At 40.1% G+C, this 24,901-nt stretch overlaps 1 protein-coding gene across 1 annotated transcript; it reads left to right on the plus strand.

Annotated features, from left to right (window-relative positions):
* The first annotated feature begins 1,926 nt into the window (after positions 1-1,926).
* LOC135202081 (autophagy-related protein 9A-like) lies at positions 1,927-22,710 on the plus strand. The gene is made up of 2 exons (XM_064231337.1): positions 1,927-3,120; positions 20,331-22,710. The coding sequence occupies exons 1-2, from the start codon at positions 2,485-2,487 to the stop codon at positions 22,179-22,181; spliced, it is 2,487 nt and encodes an 828-aa protein (XP_064087407.1). The 5' UTR covers positions 1,927-2,484; the 3' UTR covers positions 22,182-22,710.
* Positions 22,711-24,901: the final 2,191 nt, after the last annotated feature.

Below are 24,901 nucleotides of genomic sequence, written 5' to 3' on the forward strand. Positions count from 1 at the left end.
GAGGTCTGGAAATACCATTAGTTATTCACGAAAACGACTAACTATAGCCGGAAGCTGTAGAGTGTAGTTATACCCAGGACCCACTAGTGGTCCTGGTTATACCCATTACCCATTAAGGACTACGGACCTCCTATAACATAAAGGGATGACGCACCTAGAGGTTTGGTTTTGTGAATAAATCGATGGATTTTCAAACGAGTTTAAATATTACCGAAATGCAGGCTTGGTTATTTTTCTTAATATGTAGCTACATATGGTTTTAGTATCCTTAGAACTCGAAAATGACCACAGGTTGTTTATGGTACCAACGAAATCATCAATCGAACGTCGAACTTTCATATAGATAAGCAGTTCCCATGGCAACTGCGATGCCTTTGTTTATTTCTGGATGCCATACTCAGCGATTTGTCATAAGGGCTGCTCGCAGTATAGCAAGAGCCCTTGCTTGCATTAGGATGAGGCTGGGTGTTTTTATACTTTTCAACGACACTTAGCTTCTAGGGTCTACGAAAAGATAAAAAAAAGTTTGTCCAACATAAATAAAAAATAACTGAATAAGTAATGTCCCGGGACATAGGTAAACAGAAGCATTTCTCTGTCTAAATTTTCCTCGCGGAGAGGCAGCTGATAGGCAGTGGTAGGTAGCCCAAGACCCCGTGCTGGGAGGCCAGCTTAGTCCATGGTCAAAAACAAGAAATCCAGGACAACAACAACAGGCCAAATGACAATATAATTCTCCCGCTTGGGGCATTCGAGGTCACCACATCCTATTCCTACTACAGAATAGGTTCTCCTTCATCCAACACCTGTCTCAATTTCTTTTTCTATTTTGCTTCTTGAATGGATAATTGTTTCCTAAGAGTACCAGATATAGTTTTAAAGAAAGAAATATATTTCAATATGGAATTATTTTACAGAAATTTGTCTATAATCTTTAGTTTTCCATCTCAGGTGCGGTTTTACCCAGGAATAGAAAGCGTGTACGTCACACTATCTCACATGTTCGTTCAACTCATCGGACAAATCACGTAAAATGTTCTATCAACAGATATGATAATTTGCGTGGAGGACCAAGACTCCAAATTTTAATCAGATTGGGCGGCTGGTCTTCATGTTAACAAAGATATTTTCTATATAAATTAAGACAAACCTATTTACAAGGAATTAACAAGAGAAAATAAAGACTTATGGTCGATACTTGGATTAGGTAGGTGAAGTTTGCTTCGTGACGTCGGAAGCATCCCTATTTAGTCACTTGGAGCAAGAGTTAACCTCTTCATTTGAAACAACAACCGCGCCCGTGGGGTTCTAGGGGCGGGGGTGGGGGTTTATTCCCTTTTATCTGAGATAGCAACGATTTTAGACTTCAAAATTGCCTTGTCATTTCAGCCTGAAACTATCTGAAATTATTTTCCATCTCTCATATATTGTCTTTGTTAGCGAGTTTCCTTGAGTCTACATGAAATACTTCTTAGGAATTTATTTTGTTATCCGATTAAAATAGGTTTTATGTATATTTTTTACATTTCATAAACTGAACAATATTCTTGCCTCTCCTTTATTAATAATTTTCTTGATCGACAATGGCTTAATTTGTGACGGCGATTCTTTTATTTTTTTTCTCTCTAGAATGTTGATTTGTGGAATAATTATGACAAACCTTTCAGTAACATTTCGAAAGTTAGATCCGGGTTAAGCAGCGAAGTGAGCTGCCAAACCCTGTAAGAAGAAAATTCACTCATAATTTCTGTTCCGAGGAATGAGAATGAATAGTAAATTATTACAGTTATGGACAATTTTACATGTAACGTTTTCAACCAGATCCGTTTTCAAATTGAAAATGATCCCCATGGTTAGAAAATAAACGTAAATAAAGAACAAAGACTCCCAGCTCGTATCCAAAACACGATGCGTATTTATTGCGAGTAAAGTAAGGCTCGCCAGAGGGGCTCTGCGAGCGAGGGTTGAAGAATGAGTCGCAATGCGTGAGATGGTTAGACGTAGTTTCTTCGACATAGAATGGCGGTCGTGTGAAGGTACCTGTTTCGGTTAGACGGTGACGTGTGCCAAGATGTGAAGAGAAAAACGGATGTGGACTGAGGCTGCTTAGGTGTAGGCAGGGAGTCAACGAGAGGAGAGAAAATAATCGACGACGACGTCTCTTCGTTGTTTTGGCCAATCAGCTGATCGTGGGAAGACGCAACGACGAAGAATGAGGCTCATTAAAAGTGACTGAAGGTGCACGTATTCATTTGTGGTTCATGTTCACCGTAATAATTAGCAGAGGTTTTGCATCAGGAAGACGGGTGATCGTGTGACGGACGATGTGGGAGAATTAGTAGCCCGACCCCCAGCCAGGTTTGTCACAAAACCACAGGCTAACCTAAACAAGGGCTGCCTTTGTGTAGACGCTTAGTCTCGGGCCTCTCCCGGAACCCCGGTGGAAATTAATGTACCTTAGCAGGAACGTTGCATATACTGAAAATGTCTCAGAATTTCCAAACGAATTATCAGCCCCTTGGTGGGAATGACACCAGGGGGGGTGGTGACCCAGACTCCCACAGTGTGAACATGGACAGAGAGAGGGAGGATGACCTCTCCCCCGACACGCACTCTAGCATGGTGTTCCACGTGGTTCCCAAGTCGTGTAAGTCACGCTGGAATCACATAGAGGACTTGGACACGTTTTTCCAAAGGGTGTACCACTACCACCAAAATTATGGCTTGTTGTGCATGGTGTTGCAGTACATCTCGGAACTGGGACAGTTCGCATTTGTGATTGTGTTCTCAACCGTGTTGTTCACTTGCATTGATTATGACATTCTCTTCAGGGACAAAGCTCCGCAGAACACGCCACTACCCTTGAACTTCACTTCGAAGATCCATATCAGTGATGTTTTTCGAAGTCACGATGATATTCTGAAACATTTTACACCTTTGCTGGTGTTCATAATTATAATAGCGTCCATTATTTGGATGGTGCGCATTGTATATGTGATATTTACATTATGCCATTTTTGGGAGGTCAAGTTGTTCTTCAATAATGCTCTAGGGATACATGACAGTGATCTTGGCAACATTACTTGGGAAGAAGTACAACAACGCCTCATGGAAGTACAGGTAGGCTGCTTATGACTTACTGTTTTATTTGATTAAGTTGCCTGGTATGAGAGATTAGGGTAAAATTCAAAGTTATGAGAAATTAGGGTAAAAGGTAATTCTAAGCCCTCATTCCGCTGTAAAGTAGACTATGGCAGTTGACGTTTTCCTACATTACCTACCTATTTTACTTACCGAACAAGAATTTAAAGTAATATTTATTTAGACGACTGTAATTAACCCCAGGGGCCAGTACTAAACACGGCGGAATACATTGGGCGCCCCAATCCCTAGTGGATGTCGTATCCGCGGTTACGTTCCTTGCAGTCCATGCAGAACTATTCTTTAGAATTACCCTGCAAGAAACGTAACCGCGAATACAACATCCACTAGGGATTGGGGTGTCCAATGTATTTCACTGTGTTTAGTGCTGGCCCCTGGGGGTTAATTACAGTCGTCCGAATAAATATTACTTTAAATTCTTGTTCAGTAAGTAAAATAACATAGGCAAACGTCAACTGCCATAGTCTACTTAGGTAACCGCGGAATGGGGCCTTAAAATTACCGGGTGAAGTACCAAATGGCCAACCTCTACCGTAGCGGGATCACTTTCCCATAAAAGAACTTTAACATGTCATGTAACCCAGAATAGACATTAGTTGAGCCAGCATCCATCGAAGCAACACCCTGAGACCTCTACTTTCCCCTCGAAGTAAGTTTTTTCTTCCAAGTCACAAATTAAGGCCATAGTAGGTAATTTCCGATTTTTGGGAAGGTGGTCATGCTATGGTAGAGGTGGCCGCCAGGTGGCCATTTGGCATTTTGCCCTGTATGGTAAGATTAAACTGGTTCTGTGGAAGAGTTCATGTACCTAGCTATATACCTATTTCTTGTCATGGTATTTCTAAGCAACAGCTCTGCACGTTCTATTATTACCTTTGGAATTGGTTTATCCTATACATTTAGCCCAGTGTTGCTGATGAAGGATTTGGTGTTATTTATATCTTTGGTCAATTATTATTAACCTCATAGTAGGTATATTCCAACATGATTGGGGGCCCTTTGGGAAAGTGGGGTTTTGCATGGGGGAAAATGTTGGGAGAACTGGACTGCTATGTTATTGTTATGGAATGGTTCTGCGCATACACAAGTAATTAGGGAGCCATATGATTAAGGGGAGCGTTTGACGAAATAGTTTTCCATTAATAACTCTGGTTTGATTTAATGTATCAGTTTGAAATTTTGGGCATGGTTTAGTTTATGTATAGCAAAAAGGTCCGCATTCATTTTTTCCTTATTCTGCCCCCCATTCACTGGGAGCCCCACTCCCTAAAAAATTCTTAAAAAAAAATAACTGCCTTAACCCTCCTTACGCCGATTGGACGAATAACGTCGAGTCAAAAGGTCTCCCGTTCTATGCCGATTGGACGTATCATACGTCGGCTCAAAAAAAGTTTTTTTTTTTAAAAATTCGCGGAAAAATACTTATAGGCCTACCAGCCGAAAACTTTTGTATCACGCGCCTTGGGGGATGCTGGGAGTTCACGGATCAAGGCGTTGTTTTGTTTACAATCGCTACGCAGGCGCGCAAAGCGCGAATTTCTTTCTTATCGCACTAAAAAGTACAGTGACCACATCTCGGAAATTATTTCGTCACTTTGACATAATTATTGTACCATTTTAAATTATCCTTTACATGAAGTATTATATATGAAAATGTGCGCAATTTCATAGCACAATACAACTAAAAAAATATTCATGATTGTAACTTTTATCAGTTTTGAAATATTTTCATATAAATAACGATGTGCAAAAATTTCAACCTTCGGTCAACTTTGACTCTACAGAAATGGTCGAGAAACGCAATTGTAGCTACAACTCTTACATTATAGTAATATTCAATCATTTGCCTTCATTTTGCAACAAATTGGACGTCTCTAGCACAATATTTCGATTTATGGTGAATTTATGAAAAAACTTTTTCCTTACGTTCGTGCGATAACTCTTCCGATAAATTTTTTCGTGCGATTGTCCTAATGTTTGCACCCTTTTAAATTTGCCGTTACATAAAGTTTTATATATGGAAATGTGCGCAATTATATGCACAATACAACAAAAAACAACCCATGGTTGTAGCTTTTATCAGTTTTGAAATATTTTCATATAAATAACGTTAAGTGCAAAAATTTCAACTTTCGGGTCAACTTTGACTCTACCGAAATGGTCGAAAAACGCAATTGTAAGCTAAAACTCTTATATTCTAGTAATATTCAATCATTTACCTTCATTTTGCAACGACTTGGAAGTCTCTAGCACAATATTTCGATTTATGGTGAATTTATTTGAAAAAAAAACATTACGTTCGCGCGGTAACTTCCGAAAAAATCTGAATTTTTTTTTGTGCGATTGTCGAAATGTTTGCACATTTAAAATTAGCTGTTACATAAAAAAAGTTTTATAATATGAAAATGTGCGTAATTTCATGTAGAATACAACTAAAAATGATTGAAGGTTGATAGTTCTTTTTTTTTCTCTTTTTTCGAAATATTTGCATATAAATCACGATAAATAGAAAAAAAACCACGTTCGGTCAAATTTGACTCTACCGAAATAGTTGAAAAACACAATTGTAAGCTAAAACTCTTACGGCCTAGTAATATTCTGTCATTTTTCTTCATTTTGAAACAAATTTGAAGTCTCTAAAACAATATTGTGATTTATGGTGAATTTTTGAAAAATATATTTACCTTCACTCCGCGCGCCGATTCGCGGCCGCAAGTCTCCGAAAATACATACATGGCATTATCCTAATATTTGCTCCTTTTCATATTAGCCTTTTTTATAGAGTTTCATATATCAAAATGTGCGCAATTTCATGAAGAATACAATAAAAAATAATTGAAGGTTGTAGCTTTTTCGATCTTTGAAATATGTCCATATATATATATTTAAAATTTCGACATTCGGTCAAATTTAACTCGTCCGAAATGGTCGAAATCTGCAATTCTAATCTAAAACTCTTACAGTATCGTAATTCAATCATTTGTCTTAATTTTGAAACAAATTGGAAGTCTCTAGAACATTATTTAGAATTACGGTGAATTTTTGAAAATAACATTTTTTTACGTCCGCTCGTTACGAATTCGTACATCATTTTGTGATAATATTTTTCCGGTGTTGCTTTTATTGTTTTACAATGTATTATATATCAAAATGATCGCAATTTAGTGTACAATACAACGCAAAAAAAGTAACTGGTTAGCTTTGACCGTTTTCTGCACAGCGTGATTTGAATACAATTATGTATGAATTTTTTTTTTTGCGCTACCATATATCGCATTATTTACATATGATAATGATATCATTTTTTCATTTCTGATGGTTGCATTCTAAACTTCAGGCAATGACAAAAAAAGGAGCCAAAAATGAACTCTTAATCTTCAAAGTACGCGCGCTGTAATTTTTTGAAAAAATTATTTTTTCCACTTCCGCGCTCACTCCAAACCAGGCCCGGCATACGGGAGACGTTTTGATTTTTAGGGCTCCGGCGTAAGAGGGTTAACTATTGCAACCTAAGAGCTGAAAAATACGTGGTAGACAGATATTATATATTAGAATAAAGTAATAGAGCTTTTTTTTTTCAATTTCTTTCAAATGTTTGTTTTACAAATATTTTTCAATTTTTGAAAAATCTTGGATTGATTTCTTGGGATAATGAATCCCACAATTTTTGGGGGGACAAAATAAAAAACTCTGCTAGTTTTGTAGACAATTTATTTAGCTTCCATTTGCTTTTTGTTTCATTAAGATAGGTGAATTTGTTACGTCTGAGTTTCCATTTGAAGGTCCATAAGTTTAGTTGTGAGATATCGGCCTCCAAAGTTTTATGATGATATTTTTTGCGTCTACCCATTTATTTGCTTGTTGTCGCACAGTTTGAGGGTTTTATGACAAATTTGATTTGTTATATATCATATTTGCATTCTCTGTGATTATTATTTTATGTATATTGCATTATATTTTATATATTTAGGCTCCTGGTCCCCTCTTTCCTCTCGTTTGGAAAGACGATCTTTCGTTTGCATCTTATGCATTGAATATCTGTAACCATTTCTATGACACCAGGCGCCATTTTATGAGATAAAAAGGGGTTTTTCCTTGCATTTATATCTGAAATTTATAGGTTCTTTCTGCCTCTTCATAACAATACAGTGTTTTTACAATCATCCACCACTCTTTTCTCTTCTTTCTCCAATTAATCCGACAATTTCTCTCGTAATAAGTACCAATGAACAACTTCCTCTTCTAAAATATCTTCGTGACTCTCTTCAGTACGAAAGGTAGATGGATGTGGTAATAGTTGTTGGGTAGTTGTAGCCTAACCCACCCCACCCATTAGACCACTGACTGCCAGTACCCTTAACTTCATGTCTTTTTTTTTTTTTTTCTCTCTTATGGAATGCAGAAGTTTACATTTTCTTGTTCTTGGCATGTTTTTTTATGAACAAAGAAGTATTCAAAAGCCAAGAGAAGCAAAAAAAATTGACTTGTAAAGTAAAAAAATCTCGGCGAAATGACAAAGGAGAGGTTGGGTGAGAGGGACGTCTTGGTAAATAGAGTTCTTAGCTGCGACTGAGTAAAACCTCCCTCCCCCCCTCCCAAGGCACATGTAAGCAGGTGGCTAAGGATATAGTTGCCATATACTACATTTTACTACCAATATATTGAAGTTATTATATATATTATATGAAAAGTGTAATTTTCTCGATAGTAGGGTTACAGTTTTGGCTTATAACTCCAAAACTATTGCCAATTTTTAAATGAAATTTTCAGAGAATGTAGTCGAGAGATGTATGAGTCTGTACATGAGACATCAGGGAACTTTTAAATTCTTCTATTTTTTCGTTAAACGCTCCCCTTAAGAAGGGATTGGCTAAGGAAACCTTTTATAAAAGGAACTGCCTGTACTAACCTTATGTATCCTAACCTAACCTAACCTAGCAGACAGTTGCATAACTGGGAGGCTCTCCACTTTTTACCAAAAGCTCTCCTATGATACTGCACATGCGCAGTAGCATCCCAGGGTGGCAAGCATACAACTTCTGAGGTAAATTACAGTTGACCAATAAAAAATGATAGTGAATTCATAATAAGCAACTAAAATGCTATAAGAAAATTCAATTTCAAAAGTAATACCATGTTTTGCTGCCAGTTTTATTTACAAAGTTATGCTATGGCAGGAGTGTAGGGTCATTTTTGCTTATTCCTATACAGTATACAAACCTTTTGATCTTTTGATAAAAATACTATTCAGCGAAGTTGGAATCTGGCCGTTAAACTTTCAACAAGGTGGTATGGTAGTTGACTACCTGGTAATTTTTTGGAAGCCTCCAGCTAGCCGATTTTGCATGGAAAACCATTTCTTTTGGTAGTATTCCCGTTTTGTTGTGTTCTGATGTTATCTTCCGCAAAGGTACACAACAAAGGGGCTCCCATCGTGGCCACTGCTCCCTCCCAGTGTGCGAACCATGGTTGTGAGTGGGGAAAACAGAAAACAGGCGATGCGCATGATGAAATAACAGAAAACGAGTGATCTGCAGAAGATAGTAACGGGCAGAACCTAACAAAACGAGAAAACTAACAGAAAAATAGTTTTCCATGAACAAATGGTAATGATAACAGGGCACCAAAACAAACTAAAAATACCAAAATAACATGATCTATGTGTTTGATGTTTAAAATTTTGCTGTATTAGCTATGGACGAGGGTGGGATGGCAGTATTTGTTCTAAGAAATAACTGCACAGACTGTAAACTAACCCAACATACCTTGACCTAACCACCTGACTAGGACGTACCCCCATAATTGGCCATGCTACCTGACTGGGGGCTTTGCCCTCGTACCCCCATAGTTGGCCTTGCTGCCTGACTGGGGGCTTCGCTCCCATACCCTTAGTGGGTTTTTTTTTTTTTTTTTCTTTCTTACCTTACCAGTCGGAGTCTGATATTTCTGGGTGCAGGCTGGGAGATATGACCAAAGGGAGGATAAAGTTTACCAGCAGCGAGGAAGAAGGTGTAAAGGAGTTGTTGATGATCCAATACTGACCTAATAAACACAGCGCAAGAGTTATTGCAGGTAATATTCTTTTCAAGCACCGGACCTAATGTAAAGATATAGGATTTGATATCCCTCCACAAGCGCTCTATATTTTGTGTGTGAATTTGTGGATTGCTTGGATCCACAAAAGCCTCACCATGGTTTATAATCAGGTGTCGATATCCAAGTTCACCAAGTCTCTTGTACGACGCCCACTCGTTACTAACTATAATGCTCCCCGGCCTTATATATTTAGAATACGTGGGATAAGAGTAGCCGTGTCTCTATGGGGATTTTCGATGAGAGGCACCATAAAAAAACTTCAAAACACTATCCCTCAAAGACCCACACTCCAGGAACCTCCCAGCCTTGTCTGTATTTGGATTATCCAAGTTTTGGTTCGTCGATCTCAACCAATACGTGTCAACCTCCAGTTGGTGGCTGATTCTCCACAAAATGTTCAGTCACCTCCGAGCAGAAACTCCTCCAATTGACAGTCGTTTCAGCCTTGAGATTCAAATTTTGGAAAATCTGATCGTGAGTTAAACGTTTCCTCAACTATATATTTACAAAAAGTACCACTTTTCAAGGTTGTAAATGGTACTTATCAAGAAATAACCCCTTATAATTGCTTACAGAAAAGTTGCACGCTACACGCTTTTTTGTTTTAGGCTTCCGGGTTTTGGCATTACATTGCCAATAATGCCTGTTGGTATGTAAAACACAGTTTGCCTCACTGCAGACACTTTACTTCCTTAGGAAGGATGCCATAATCTCTCAAAAATTGCAGAGCTTCTGCATTATTCATAAAAAAAATGGCTGATAGCCTCGTACTCGGTTACATTGCAAGTTCCACAAGTCCCAGCCATGACTAAACTGGCATTTGAATAATTGCATTTTCCAACAAGGAAATATTTCAATTTGAGTTTGAACTGCCTTTTTCAATGACATCCATGGAAAAAGTAAAGAAAACTAGAGAATAAAATCAATCTGAATTCTGATTGGCTGATTTGAAATTAAACTCGGCTAGATCAGCAGAGATAAGAAACGCCTGTGGAGAATGCATTCATCAACAGGTTGCTGTCCTAAAACACATTAGCTGAAGTCTGCCAAAAACCAGTTGCCAATAGTGATGCTTTTACTGCAGGTACTGTATTCTCATTGGAGAATCTTGCTTAGTGGGTGGGTTCATTGCTCATGTAGGCAAAAATTGTCACAGTGCGTATTATCTGGAGTGGAAACGAACATACGACGTAACAAGACCCAGCATGACACCATGAACATCAACAATGAACTTAGAACAAATTTCCAACTTATTGTAATTTATGTGTTTTTTCTGTTATTAAGAATTTGCAAAGGTTATGCATTGAGAAGAAGTTTTTTGTTTTTATGAGTTTTACCCTAGTAAAATATAAATTTCAGTGTGGGAGGTGGCTGGAGTCTAACGAAAAAATCTCCCACCCAGCTGGTAGAACCTCCCACCCAGTTGTAGGGTGCCACTTTACTTTAGGTTGCCTTCGTGGATATACTGTTTGTCCAAGAGCAGTGAGGTTAAAAATGGCTTGGATAACTGGAATGTGTGTTATTTTAACCAGTAAGTGTGTGTATGTGGGAAATGCTGAAACAGATTGGTACTCAGTTAGGTGGGATTTGGACTTAAGGCATCGCCATTAAAAAACCGGGTTCGTTTCATTGACAGTTTTTTGTTTGGTGCAGATGTGTAACTCTTGTCCTTTGTAATTCATTTTGGGAACAAATGAGTAATATAAAGATTCTGGACCACATTTGTCTTACAATTATAGGGGTCCACAGTGGGAAGACAGAATATATACTGGGTGTCCACTACAGGCAGTCCCTGGTTATTGGCGATCCAGTTTTATCGCGCTTGTCTAGCGCAATAGAAAAGTTAATTTATGGCACAATATTAGGCCGAGTTTCGGTTATTGGCACCTTATATAATAGAGTTATGACGCCATAATATAACTAACAGAGGTGTCATTAACCAGTTATTGGCGCAATGAACTGATACATGGTGCCATAATCACCATAAAATGCATTTTCGGTTAATGGCGGTTTTCACTTATCAGCACCCTGTCGAGAATGGAATCCTCACCAATAACGAAATGAACTTTAAACATGTTATATTTTCAACTCAAGAATGTAAACATGGTTATAAGTATAATTTGACTACATTGCAAAATATTTCAAGGTGTAAAATGAAGAGTATTAGTGGTGCCTGGTCCCTGCCAGTTGCTGACCAGAACATTTACCCCTTCTGTTTGTGTCTTTTGTTCATGTTTAAGTCCTATGTTTATGATATTTAGCATAGCATCTTTTTTTAAAGTAAGTTTGCTGTAAGCATGAAGTCATTCTCCCTGATGGAAGCAAGCACAAACTGACTCGTTTCCATCTTGAAATGAGTTGGCCGAACAAATTGGTTAAAGGGAAAATGATCGATGACTGACCTCCACACCGGATTCTTTACTGACTAGAAAGATTTGACTGTAAAAGCCTGGGGACCGATCTATCATGACCTCCATTGTGCGTTTTCTCAACATCGTTGGTTATTTGTGCTCACAGTGGCAAACTTTGTTGATAGTTTGGGAAATTCTAGGGTGAATAGTTCCAAGAACACTGGTGAAATAGGTTCAGAGCTCAAAAAAAAAATTTTTTTCATGGGAAGATGAATTTTACCCCAAAAGTGCATCAGCGGTAGTTCAAAAAGGCACATTGAAACAACCTAACGCAGACTGCAGCATTGCTACCTGACCAGGAAAGTGTGGGGGCAGCTTTACAAGCTTTTTTTTCTACCTACTTGAAACCAATTGAGTACCCTTAATTTTGGAAGGTGTTCTTCATTTCACACAACTTTTTACTATTATATGTGTATATCCGTGTGAGATTTTGATATCTGGTAAAGCTATGCAAAATCTGGTTAATATCTCCAAGAATTATCAGTTTGGTTAACCATACTAATAAGTGTGGTTAACTCTTAAATTCTGGACTTAGTATCTCCACCTAGGCCAACAGTAATGAATATTGTAAAGTATCTTGAAGAATGGAATTTTACAGGTTTTTGATAATGACAAAATTCAGAAGACCGGAAATTTGACAATATATATTTCAATTACTGTTAAGTATTTATTGTTATTTTAAATATGTTTGTGGAACATATTGCATTTCAATCCTTTTTAATTAGTGATCCTATCTTTTAACTGAAAAAGAGCGTGATGAATATTTTCTGTGCTTGTATGAAAAGTGTGCAGTGGAATCTTCACTTTTTATCCAGTAATAGGTCATTCATTTATATATGCTTGTTAGATTAAGATCTACTTTATATTTAATTGTTGAAGGCCAAATTTTGCAAAGAATAGTACATTACAGAATTTTAATAACTGGTATCTTTTCAGTTGGCATAATCTTGGTGATTTCTTATGGCATCACCTATTCAATTTGTGTCATTATTTTTCACAGCACTTGGAAAAGATTGCTTTATCAAATAAATGTTGCTAAACATTTATTTGAAAGTATTTAAGGCACACACCTGGGAACTTTTATCACTAGTTACTCTTTTGTTTGGATGTCAGCAAACTGCTAGAATATTTATCTTTTAGGCTAGGTTTCTGGAGGGGGGGGGGGGGGGGGAATTGTCTCATTACAAATACTGTAATGGTAATGTTGATTTAGACTATCACAGGATGACATTTGGTCTCTCTCTCTCTCTCTCTCTCTCTCTCTCTCTCTCTCTCTCTCTCTCTCTCTCTCTCTCTCTCTGCTTATGGGCATTATATTCTGTAAAAGCCTTTTGTGCAGTCATTTCCCTTTTAGGCTTATTCCATATGCTATTTTGAATAGTATTATATAATAATTGGGAAGTCTTCTGGTATGTTGTCATGCCAGCCTCATGCATGTTATTGTCATTGTATCCAACGTAATAAAATTGTAACTGCAATGAACTACCTAGGCATTGGAGGATCCTGGTTGAACATCATGCTCTCTCAGGGTATGAAAGGACAATAGGACTTTCAGTGTTACAGCTTAGTTGTGCTTACTATATGTATCACTTTGCATTTAGGTTCCAATTTTGCGCATGTCCCCTTTCTGGAAAAGCACACCTAGTTTTAACATACCATACCTGTAAATTGACACTAGTCTTTAAGTTTGGTTTTAATGTATGACACTTACCTGGCAGGTATATATATAGCTATATTCTCTGTTCCACTGGCAGAAATTTTCGAAACTCGCGGCAAACGCTAGTAACCTATTAGTAGTTCAGGCAACCACCACCCCGTTACCGTGGCGCTAGCGCTAGAAACCATTCCCATTTACGTCAGATTTTCTCTTCCAGCCGAACCGGCAACATTGTTGGTGGTTCCCTGCTAAGATTTTCGATCTCGTTGCCGACTTTTCGCTGATTTTGGACCGATTATTTGGTATTGTACTTGGAATGTTGGCTTGGCATTCGCTTTTGATTATTCTTTGGATATGTCAGATACAGGTGGTATGTTTAGAGTTTGTGTGAAAGAAGGGTGCAAGGTGAGGTTGCCGAAAGCTTCGGTCGACCCTCACACAGTTTGCAAGAAATGTAGAGAGATTGTGTGTACTTGGGAGAGTAGGTGTGTTGAATGTTAGAATTTGACAGAGAAGGAGTGGAAGATCCTTACGAAATATGTTGAAAGGTTAGAGAAAGATCGAGTGAGGAGATCTGTTTCTCGTAGTGAGAGGTCTAATACTTCTAGTAAAAGGAGTGAATGTGTTTCCTCTCCAGCTCCTTCTAATGTAGAGATGGTAGAACCTTCCCCCCAGGTTTCTCCTGCGCCCGCTGCTGTATCGGAGGAGGCGAAGGATACACAGATTGTGAAAGTGTTCGCTGCCCTTGCGTCCATGGGTGACCAGATACAGCGTCTAACAGATAAAGTCAGTGCTTTTGATGTGAGTGAAAGTGTAGTGGAGGGGGCGTCTGATCGTCTCTCTCGTGCTCCTAGACCTAGACCTCTGTCAAGCTCCCAGACCCAAGGGAGAAGGCATGTCGACAGTCGAAGGGAGGCGAGAGAGGTTTTGTCACGGTCAGGCGTCCCTTCGGACAGTCCTGTTGTTAAATCCCAGGCTGTTGCAGTTCGCCTCAGGAAAGGCGTAACTGGGAAGTGTGCGTCCTCTGATGGTTCTACTCCAGACCGGGAACGTCGGTATTCGGTAGTGTCTCGCCCCCTCAAGAGGACTTTCAGGACATCGACCGCTCAGGATAGACCGTCACACAATCGAGATGCATGTAGTAGTCCAAAGGTTTTGTCCTCTTCTGAAGATGGGGATTCAGTTCCGATCAAGAGGAAGAAGATCTTTCGTTCGAAAGAGGATGCAGTACGGCCGTTGCGTTCCTTGATCTCGGCAAGAGATTCGCCCCCGTCTTCTTGCTTGTCTTCTCCTCGTCTCTCTCCTTCGGGTAGAGTTCAGGATCGCTCTCCCTTCCGTCACAGTCCTACTCGTCCTTCTCCTCCGTCAGGAAGATAGCACTAAAGACTTCTTAAGAGAAATGCAGTCAAAGTTAGCAGTTCTCGTTAACTCGTGGGAGTCTCCTTTGCAAGGTTCTCTGAGACGTAAGGACGATTTCCTTCCCGTGAAGTCTTCCAAGAAGACGAAAGACAAGAATTTGCCTTCTCTCTCTCGTTCTTCGGTTGTCGAGGATACAGGACGCACTGTCATGTCGAGGACGGACGATCGAGTAGTGTTTCAGGACGTAGGACGCAGGAAGAAGAAGATCATATCTGTGGAAGCAGGACGCAAGCGGCAGGACGTTGAGCCTCTTGCTGTGGACGCAGGACGCGGATGTGTGCGGTGGACGCAGGATGCAGGCGGCAGGATGCCAATACTTCTTATTTGGATTCAGTACGCAGGCGGCAGGAGGTTGATCCGTCTGCAGGACGTCAAGATGACGATAGTGATTTACAGGACATTTCTTCAGCAGAAGAAGACTTAGACTTTGTTGAAGATAAGAATGTGGAACCTTCATCGGATTATAAAATCCTCACTTCCTGTCTTCTTACGATTTTTGAAGGGGAATTTCAACCTACGGCTCCTTTATCTCCCCTGTCGCAGTTTTCGAAGACTAAAACTCCCAAGAAGTCCTCATTCCTCAAGATGACTCTCGATTTCAGCGAAGAAAGCTCTTCAACGTGTGAATAATTGGCTGAAGGAGAAGAAGGAAGCAGGGAAGTCTTCTTTCGCTTTCCCTCCAGCCAAGTTAGCCTCGAAGTCAGGAGTGTGGTACGCTACTGGAGAAAGTCTTGGCCTGGAGTACCTGCCTCCTCCCAGGGGGATTTCTCCAGTATAGTGGACAGCTCACGCAGACAGGCGTTACATTCTGCCAAGATTTGGTGGACTTTGTCGGAATTTGATCACCTTTTTAAGGGGATATTTAGGACTTTCGAGGTCTTCAACTTCCTCGATTGGTCTTTGGGAGCTTTGGCGAACACATTGGAAGACGAGAATTCTCAAGACACGGAAGTGCCTAAGAGTATTATGTCCTGCATGGACAAAGCTCTTAGAGATGGAGCTAATGAACTTGCATCTTTTTTCGCAGCAGGAGTGCTTAAAAAGAGGTCTCTTTTGTGCTCTTTTACTTCGAAAGGAGTTTCTAGCTCTCAGAAATTGGAGTTGATGTTTTCACCGCTTTCGAACCAGCTGTTTCCTTCGGAGATCATTAGGGAAATAGCTCTGGCTCTATCTCAGAAGGCTACTCAGGATCTCCTCTCATCTTCAGTGAGGAAGTTTTTACCTTCTAAGTTGGTTAAGAAGGCACCGAAGGAATCGAGACCTAATCAACATCCCTTTCGAGGCAGGACTTTCGCTCGACCTGCATTTAGAGGCAAAAGATTACCCGCTAAAAGAGGAGCCAAGACTACCTCTAAGTAATGAGAACAAAGTCCTCCAGACAGCAGTAGGAGCCAGACTTCAAGAATTTTGGGAAGTTTGGCAAAACAGGAATGCAGATCCCTGGGCCATCAAGGTAGCTCGAGAAGGATACAAAATCCCCTTCTTAAGGAAACCTCCTCTCGTAACATCTCCGAGAGCCCTAGGGGCACATTACAACGATTTAGTGAAAGAGAAGGCACTGTGGGATCAAGTCTCTTCCATGCTAGAGAAAGGAGCTATAGAACCTGTTCTGGATCACGAATCTCCGGGGTTTTACAATCAGCTTTTCCTGGTTGCGAAATCCTCGGGATGTTGGAGACCAGTACTGGACGTAAGTCAACTAAACGTGTTCGTGGAGAAAACCAAATTTACCATGGAGACGAACGAGTCAGTACTGGCAGCAGTACGTCCAGGGGACTGGATGGTTACCCTGGATCTACAAGACGCGTACTTTCATATTCCGATTCATCCAGGAAGCAGGAAGTACCTAAGGTTCGTGATCCAGAACAGGGTCTTTCAATTCAAGGCCCTGTGCTTTGGCCTTTGCACAGCCCCCCAAGTGTTCACGAGGATGATGTCCAACGTAGCAAGATGGTTACACTTACTAGGGATCAGAGTTTCTTTTTACTTAGACTACTGGCTGATAAGATCCCAGTCGAGACGTCAATGTCTGGAGGACCTGAAACAGACGTTAGATTTAGCAAAAGAGTTGGGTCTTTTGGTGAACCTGGAAAAGTCTCAGCTGAACCCCAATCAACAGATAGTCTATTTAGGGATTCAGATATCGTCAGCGACTTTTCGGGTTTTTCCGTCCCCCGACAGGCAAGCCCTATGCCTTCGGAAGGTGCAGGACTTTCTAGAGAAAGACGATGCTCGGCACGAGAGTGGATGAGTTTACTGGGCACGCTCTCTTCGCTAGAGAGGTTCATTTCTCTAGGAAGACTGCACATGAGACCTCTACAGTTTTTCCTGAAAGAAGCATGGCCAAGAAAATCGCAACCGGATTCCTTCCAGTTTCAAATTCCGACCAAGGTGAAGGAGGAATTGAGTTGGTGGCTAACGCCAGGCAGGTTAGCAGAGGGCATGTCGCTCCGGCAGAAGAACCCAGACCTCATCTTGTTCTCCGACGCGTCGGACGCAGGTTGGGGAGTGACACTAGGCCCTCAAGAGGTGTTGGGTCTTTGGAACGAAGACGAAGCAAGTTGGCACATAAACAGGAAGGAACTGATGGCGATTTTCTTGGCCTTGAAGTCTTTCAGGGAGTTGGTACGCGACAAGACAGTGCAGATCAACTCAGACAACACCACGGCTCTGGCATACATCCGCAAGCAAGGAGGGACGCATTCATTTCCCCTTTACATACTGGCGAAAGAAGTTCTGCTTTGGGCGGAAGAGGAAAACGTTTCTCTGCTCACCAGGTTCATCCAGGGGGAGAAGAATGTCAGAGCGGACCTGTTGAGCAGAGAAGGGCAACTTCTCCCGACGGAGTGGACGTTGCATCTAGAGGTATGCCAGAGCCTGTGGAAATTGTGGGGCCGTCCAGTAGTGGATCTTTTTGCGACAGCCAAAACAAAAAGACTACCAAACTACTGCTCTCCAGTTCCAGACCAGGAAGCAGTGGCAGTGGATGCCTTCCTGATGGATTGGACAGGCCTGGACGCTTACGCTTTTCCTCCATTCAAGGTCTTGGGGAAAGTGATGAAAAAGTTCAGAGAGAGCCAAGGAACGAGGGTGACTCTAATAGCTTCGTATTGGCCGGCCCAAAGTTGGTTCACAGAGGTACTGGAATGGACAGTGGATACACCAAGAACACTGCCCCTAAGAGTAGATTTACTCAGACAACCCCACTTCGACAGGTTTCACAAGAATACCCTCGCTCTGGGTCTGACTGCGTTCAGACTATCGAAAGTCTTGTCAGAGCGAGGGGATATTCTAGAGAGGTGGCCAGTGTAGTGGTTAGAGCTAGAAGAACCTCCACAATTACAGTGTACCAGTCGAAGTGGGAGAACTTCCGGAAGTGGTGTAAGAAGAGGGTGTCTTCATCCAGTACCTCTGTGACCCAAATCGCAGACTTCCTCCTTTATTTAAGGAAGGAGGTAGGCTTGTCGATTTTTACGATTAAGGGTTATAGGAGTATGTTGACCTAGGTGTTCAGACACAGTGGTTTGGATATTTCTAATAATCTGGACTTTAGAGATCTTGTTAGATCATTTGGTACCAAGAAGCAGCCTCAATGCAGACCCCCTGCTTGGAATCTGGACGTCGTTTTGAAGCATCTAACTTCTAGTAAGTTTGAACCTTTAGATAAAGCTTCGCTAAGAGATGTCTCAAAGAAGGCTATCTTTTTAGTCGCCTTGGCAACGGCTAAAAGAGCTAGTGAGCTTCAGGCCATATCTAAGACAGTGGGCTGGAGACATGGCAACGCAGTGTGTTCTTTCCAGGAAGGTTTTTTGGCCAAGAATGAGAACCCTTCTAATCCTTGGCCAAGATCCTTTGAAGTCTTGGGTTTGTCTAATTTAGTGGGGCATGAAGAGGAAAGAGTTCTCTGCCCAGTGAGAGCTTTACGCTTTTATGTGGAAAGAACAAGATATCAGAGGGACTTCTGATTCTCTTTGGTGTTCAGTCAAAGACCCCAGTAGGCCCATGACAAAGAATGCTCTAGCTTTCTTTATGAGAGAATTGATTAGAGAAGCGCATATGCTGTGCCAAGAACAGAGTTTCGGAGTTCTGAAAGTTAAGGCTCACGAAGTCAGGGCAGTAGCGACTTCCTTAGCATTTAAGAAGAATTTAGCCCTCATAGAGATTATTGAGACTACATTTTGGAGAACAAATTCAGTATTTACGTCTCATTATCTCAGAGATATTAAGACAACCTTTGACAATTGTCAGACGTTGGGTCCATACGTGTCCTCTGGTACAGTATTGGGCAAAGGAGTTACCACCCCATAACCTTGTAATAGGCTAGGTAATTTTTATCAGGTGATGGTGTTTTTTGTGGTCGTCTGAGAAAGGTTTTGTTCCTTTTTTCAGTCTCTTTAGTGGTTTTCTTTATGTGGTGTGTGTGTAGTTCAGGTGAATGTACAATTCCTAGCTTGAATGCCGTGGCATAAGAGGGCTTTGGGGTTTCTGTCAACACATTGGTCACGCCCAGTTGTCAGATCCGGTTTTAGTTTCTTCAACATACAGGACCTATGAAGTCAGCTACCTAGCAGGTAAGGAACTTAGGGTAATATAATAATGTTAATTATTTGTACTCTAACAATGTTGCTGTCTTTGACCCAATCAGCTATATATATACCTGCCAGGTAAGTGTCATACATTAAAATGAAGTTTTTATGATAAAACAAAGTTTAATGTATACTTACCTGGCAGGTATATATAATTAAATTCCCACCCTCCTCCCCTCAGGAGACAGGGTTCAGAGAAAATCTGATGTAAATGGGAATGGTTCCTAGCGCTAGCGCCACGGTAACGGGGTGGTGGTTGCCTGAACTACTAATAGGTTACTAGCGTTTGCCGCGAGTTTTGAAAATTTCTGCCAGTGGAACAGAGAATATAGCTATATATATACCTGCCAGGTAAGTATACATTAAAATTTGTTTTATCATAAAAACTTCATTTTTACTTTTAGGATAGTGTAGAACATCCTGGTTGTGATTGGATTTGCCTGCATAATTTTGCATCAAAGAGAAACTGGTCATAGAAAGGCATTTTGAATTTTTTGCTAAAGTAAACAAGTTCAAGCTTTGTTTAATGGATGAGGGGGGGGAAATTTTAAAATGTTCAAAGAAACTTTTCAGATAGTAGTACAAACACATAAATTGAATTCATCAGATGGTAGAGGTACTAAGTCCTGTAGAGGCAGTGGCAGAGACCTTCCTCTCAGGGCTAGTTAATTTCACTTTGTACTTGAACCTTTCATGGGAGCCTTGTGCAAGTCAAGAATGTCAACTTGGTTCTCTGTAAATAAATAAACAATAAGTGCCATACTTGTTAACCTGTTCTGGTACGATAGTGGTAATCTCATTATTTTGGGATGACCCATATTGTTCCCCAGAGCCAACGTCTGTTTGTAAAAATAAAATGGTTTGTACTGTTAAGAAACATATTGCTTAAAAAGTTATGTCTGTCTGTTAGAAATGTAGAATTCTCTTAATTTTAAAATTTTTAATTGAAGGTCATTTTTCTGGCAATTATCATTAACAACACATTTTATATATCCATAGGTTGAGCAGCGAATGTGCATCCATAAGGAAGTGTTAACAGAGCTCGACATTTACCATAGAATTCTTCGGTTCAACAATTATTTCATTGCCATGGTGAACAAGAACATTATGCCTCTCAAGTATGAGGTTCCCTTTCTTGGAGAAATTGTGGTGCTGACCAAAGGCCTGCGGTTCAACATTGATATGTTGCTCTTTTGGGGCCCGTTCTCTCCCTTCAAGAACAACTGGCACCTGAATGATGAGTATAAACGAGCTGAGAATCGCCAGAAGTTAGCAGAAGAACTTTCAAAAAAGATTTTTATTGTCGGCATTATTAATCTTATCTTTTGCCCTCTTGTTTTTCTTTTCCAGGTTTTGTATACTTTTTTCTATTATGCAGAATCAATTAAAAGGGAACCTGGCAGTTTGGGTAGCCGTCGCTGGTCAGACTATGGTCGTGTATATCTTAGACACTTTAATGAACTGGAACATGAATTATCAGCACGTTTATGCAGGGGATACAAGGCTGCAACACAATACATGAACATTTTCTCTTCACCAGTCATGGCCATTGTAGCTAGGCATTTTTCATTTGTATTTGGAGCAGTAGTAGCAGTGGTAGCTGGGTTAACTCTTTGGGATGAAGATGTTATATTAGTGGAGCACATGATCACTGTAGGATCCTTGTTTGCCCTTGGTGTGGGAATATGCGCTGTATTTATCCCTGATGAAAATTTGGTGTTCTGTCCTGAGTTACTGATGAGAAGAGTTTTGAGTGAGGTTCATTATATCCCAGATCACTGGCGAGAGAAAGCTCACACCAGCAAGGTTCGCCTAGAATTTTCCCAGCTGTTTCAGTACAGGCTAACATACGTGTTAGAAGATTTGGTGTCGCCTATTCTCACTCCACTCATTTTCATTTTCAAACTAAGGTACAGAGCACTTGAGATTGTGGACTTTTTCCGAAACTTTACTGTAGAAGTAGTTGGTGTTGGCGATGTTTGCTCCTTTGCCCAGATGGATGTCAGACAGCATGGTAGTCCAACTTGGCAGCCTGAAATCCTTTTAGAAGACATTGATCAGGGTGAATTCAATAAGCAAGATACAAAAACTGATGGCGGTAAGACAGAATTATCACTACTTCATTTTACTATGACCAATCCAAAATGGAAACCACCACAGGAATCGTCAGCATTTATAACAGCCCTGAAGACTCAGGCACAGAGAGACGTAAATACCCTTCCCACACTTCAGGAAGAAAATGTTGTATATTCGTCCTTGAATTCTATTTCTTGTGGTGCAGGTGGCTTGGGAGTTGGAGGTGTTAGTATGTTCTCTCCATGGATGAGGGGTCCAGGATATCAGCCCAATATCCTATTTCAGCAGTCATGTTGGTCTCCAAGAAGCTTCAGAGGTAATATATCTCATGTAGAAGGGTCAATACATGGTCCCACGGGAGGAATTTTATCCTCCATTCAGCATCCAATGGGGCAGTCAAGCATCGATCCAATTGAAACTAGTAACATTACATCAGGTCCTGTTATTGATCCAGTCCTAGCTCCAAGTTCCACGGTGCCATCAGCTATTTGGAATGCAAATCTCACAACGATGCCCCCAGATCTCACTGCCATAGATATGAGTTTGAGCACAATGTACCTGCACGAGATCCATCACCGTCACCGTCATCGGGCCACTTACACAGATAACCCTGTTCAACCACCCAGGCCTTCAACTTTACCTCCTAGTGGAGCATTCCAAAATGTCTCATTTGTGGGACAGCCTTCAGATATGCAACCTGGTGGTGGTGACAACACCCCTACCGTATCATTTCAGCGAGCGCAAGAGAAAACCCCTTTACTTGCAGAACCTTAATATGCCTTTACACATCCCATTTCAAAGCAGTGTAGCAAAGTGATCAGTGATGTTGTATTTAACCAGTGATCACCAGTACATTGAATTTCATATACTGCTAATCTTTAAAATATATATGAAGATATATAAAATACATAATTTGCCAAAATTGTTTGGGCACAATTTTGTAAATATGTTTTCTACATTCTGGTAGAATCATGTAGAGAGCATATCTAAGGTCACTAGTCCTTTGAATTTGTTTGATGGTAGGTTTTAGTTTTTTATGATAAGCCAATAAGTCCTAAGTTATTATTTCAACTATTTGAATTGTGACAGCTGTTTTTATGATGTGTTATGAGAGCTTTATTATGTAAAAAGTGTATCATAAGTATTTTGTATTTTCTTAAAAGTTAATGCATTGGGTCTGATTTTATGCATCCATTTCAATTACTGTAGATATTAATGAATGAGCGAATGAATAAGGTTTTCATTATAGCTTTGTAAAATGACTACTTTATTTGTAAGTAAGTTTATTAAATGATGCTGTGATTTTGAAATCTTTTATTTGTTCATGTTTTTAAGTCACTCAATTCGATAGATACAATTGTTGCAACAGATTTAAGAGTAGATGGACAGCCCACTAGTGATAATGTGAGGATTAGAGATCAAGTAAGGCAGATTCAGGTATATTAACAATATGATTCTATGTGTACTTGAGACTACTGGTAAACATGGTTTATTGTTTAGCTCTCTAGATCAGTATGCCATGATGAAACCGAGTTCAGTATGTGGAGCTTAAGGTAAATTGTTTGCTCAACTTTTGTGGCTTTCCAAGTGCTGGCTGTACATTACCTCCATTCAAACATTGATATCCTGGAAACTGAAAGGGGAAAGATGTCTACTTACTCATGGCAAATATTATTCTTTAGCATTTTAACCAGACAAGAAATTGTTTTCAGGACTGGCCTGAGTGATTACTCTTAAAATTGAGGCACCAATAGTGGAATAAAGCATCAGAAGTACAGTTTATTGAGAAGAGATCTAAGAGAGCAAATGAAAAGTAGAGCTGGATCCAAAGGAATACTGTAGAAAAGGATCGGTACTGCCCACAGCACACTGTACCAGGTATTGTTTATTATGGGCTCTTGTGGTGTAGCAGCCATGTGCTGTTCTTATAACTAAGGAGTGTTTGTGCTTTACTTCTGGTACTGCTGTTTGACAATCATTCTATTCCATGTTAAAGTGGAAGTTTAGAGAAGGAACGTCTTGTTCATAGGTTTGCCTGGGGACTGGAGGTGGTAATTATTCATATAAAAGGACAAACTGTGATCCTGTCACTTTGTATATAAGAATAGCAGACCAGTCAGGAAATCATCGATAAGATTATCATCAACTGATACAATTCTTTCAAGAGCAGTAAAAGGGGTTTTTAGCAGACATATTTCACGGGAGCGACACGGCTGAGCCCAGAAATTCAGATTTTCTAATTGGTCTCAGCCCTCTGGTTGTCAATGTCTCTTTCCTCTCTGTGTCTGTTGTGCATACTATATTTATTGTTTGAAAAAAAAAAGCGTCTTTCCACATCTCAGAATATATGCAGTTTTTCCAGGACAAGAGATACACTGCAAATAAAGTGTGCCCATTAATTAATCTTGCACCACACTCCTACTCTAGGTTTTGTATTTTAAATCGTGATGAACCGAAACTAGCAAACTTTTTATTTATTTATATTTTTTAAGTACATAGAACTTGGTGGTTATTATTGAACCTACATAAACTGCTTGTCACCTTTGTTTTCTCCATTGAAATCCTCAGCTGAAAACCCTTGTGGACAGTCAACAGACTAGAAATCGAAGATTGCTCAAAAGGGAAACCAGCCTGCGAAGAGAGATAAGTTATAGGATAAGTTTAAAAGTAAGAAGGAATAAGAAATGGCACTGGTACACTTGAATTCAGATGTCGGCAGAAAAAAAAAAGAACGAGGAGTGAATTTGCCCCTTGCTTAAACAATAGATCAGAAGATTCCACAAATGCACAATGCAAACTATACCACATTCCAGTCAAAATAAAACTCCCGCAATCCAAGTATCATTAAACAAACCTGATACTGGAAAACAACACTTGTTTGCAGCAGCAGCCTACCTAGTGTTGCAAGCAAAAGCAGTTAGGTTAGATAAAGAAGGGTGCAGAGGATATTTGGAGAATAGCACTCCAAACAAGGAAGGAGAATGCTATAAAACTTCTATTCAACAGCTTTATCCTGAATGATTTAAAAAAATTTTTTGCAAGATACCAACTTTTTTAGAAAGGAGGGAAGCAATATAATGTATATGCTTCTCAAAAGTCAGAGTCTTATCAAAAGTTGCATAAGATCTGTAAACTGGCATTTTAAAAAGTACCATTTAAATGTAAATCAGGATACAAAGGCAAAAGTGTTCTGGATTGACTAACAATCATACTTTGAGTTTCAGAAAGGGTTAACCTTCATGTCCCAAAGGCCACTCCACTCATGAGCGCATGCTAGTTTTCTGTTCAAGGATTCTGCAACCACAGACCAAAGGCATGGAGAAGCAGCAATAGCCAGAAGAGTAGCATCATCGGCATATGCAATTAGCTTGTACTCATTTTGTATATATTAAGAGGTCTCAGAACATTACGGGGCAGAGAAGTGGGGGATGTAGATGTCCTTTGGGTGGTATACCTGTTGCCATACGACTTCTCTCCTCCTCTGTCGGTCAAGC

This window comes from Macrobrachium nipponense, chromosome 23 (genome assembly GCF_015104395.2).
Source record: "Macrobrachium nipponense isolate FS-2020 chromosome 23, ASM1510439v2, whole genome shotgun sequence".
NCBI lineage: Eukaryota > Metazoa > Arthropoda > Malacostraca > Decapoda > Palaemonidae > Macrobrachium > Macrobrachium nipponense.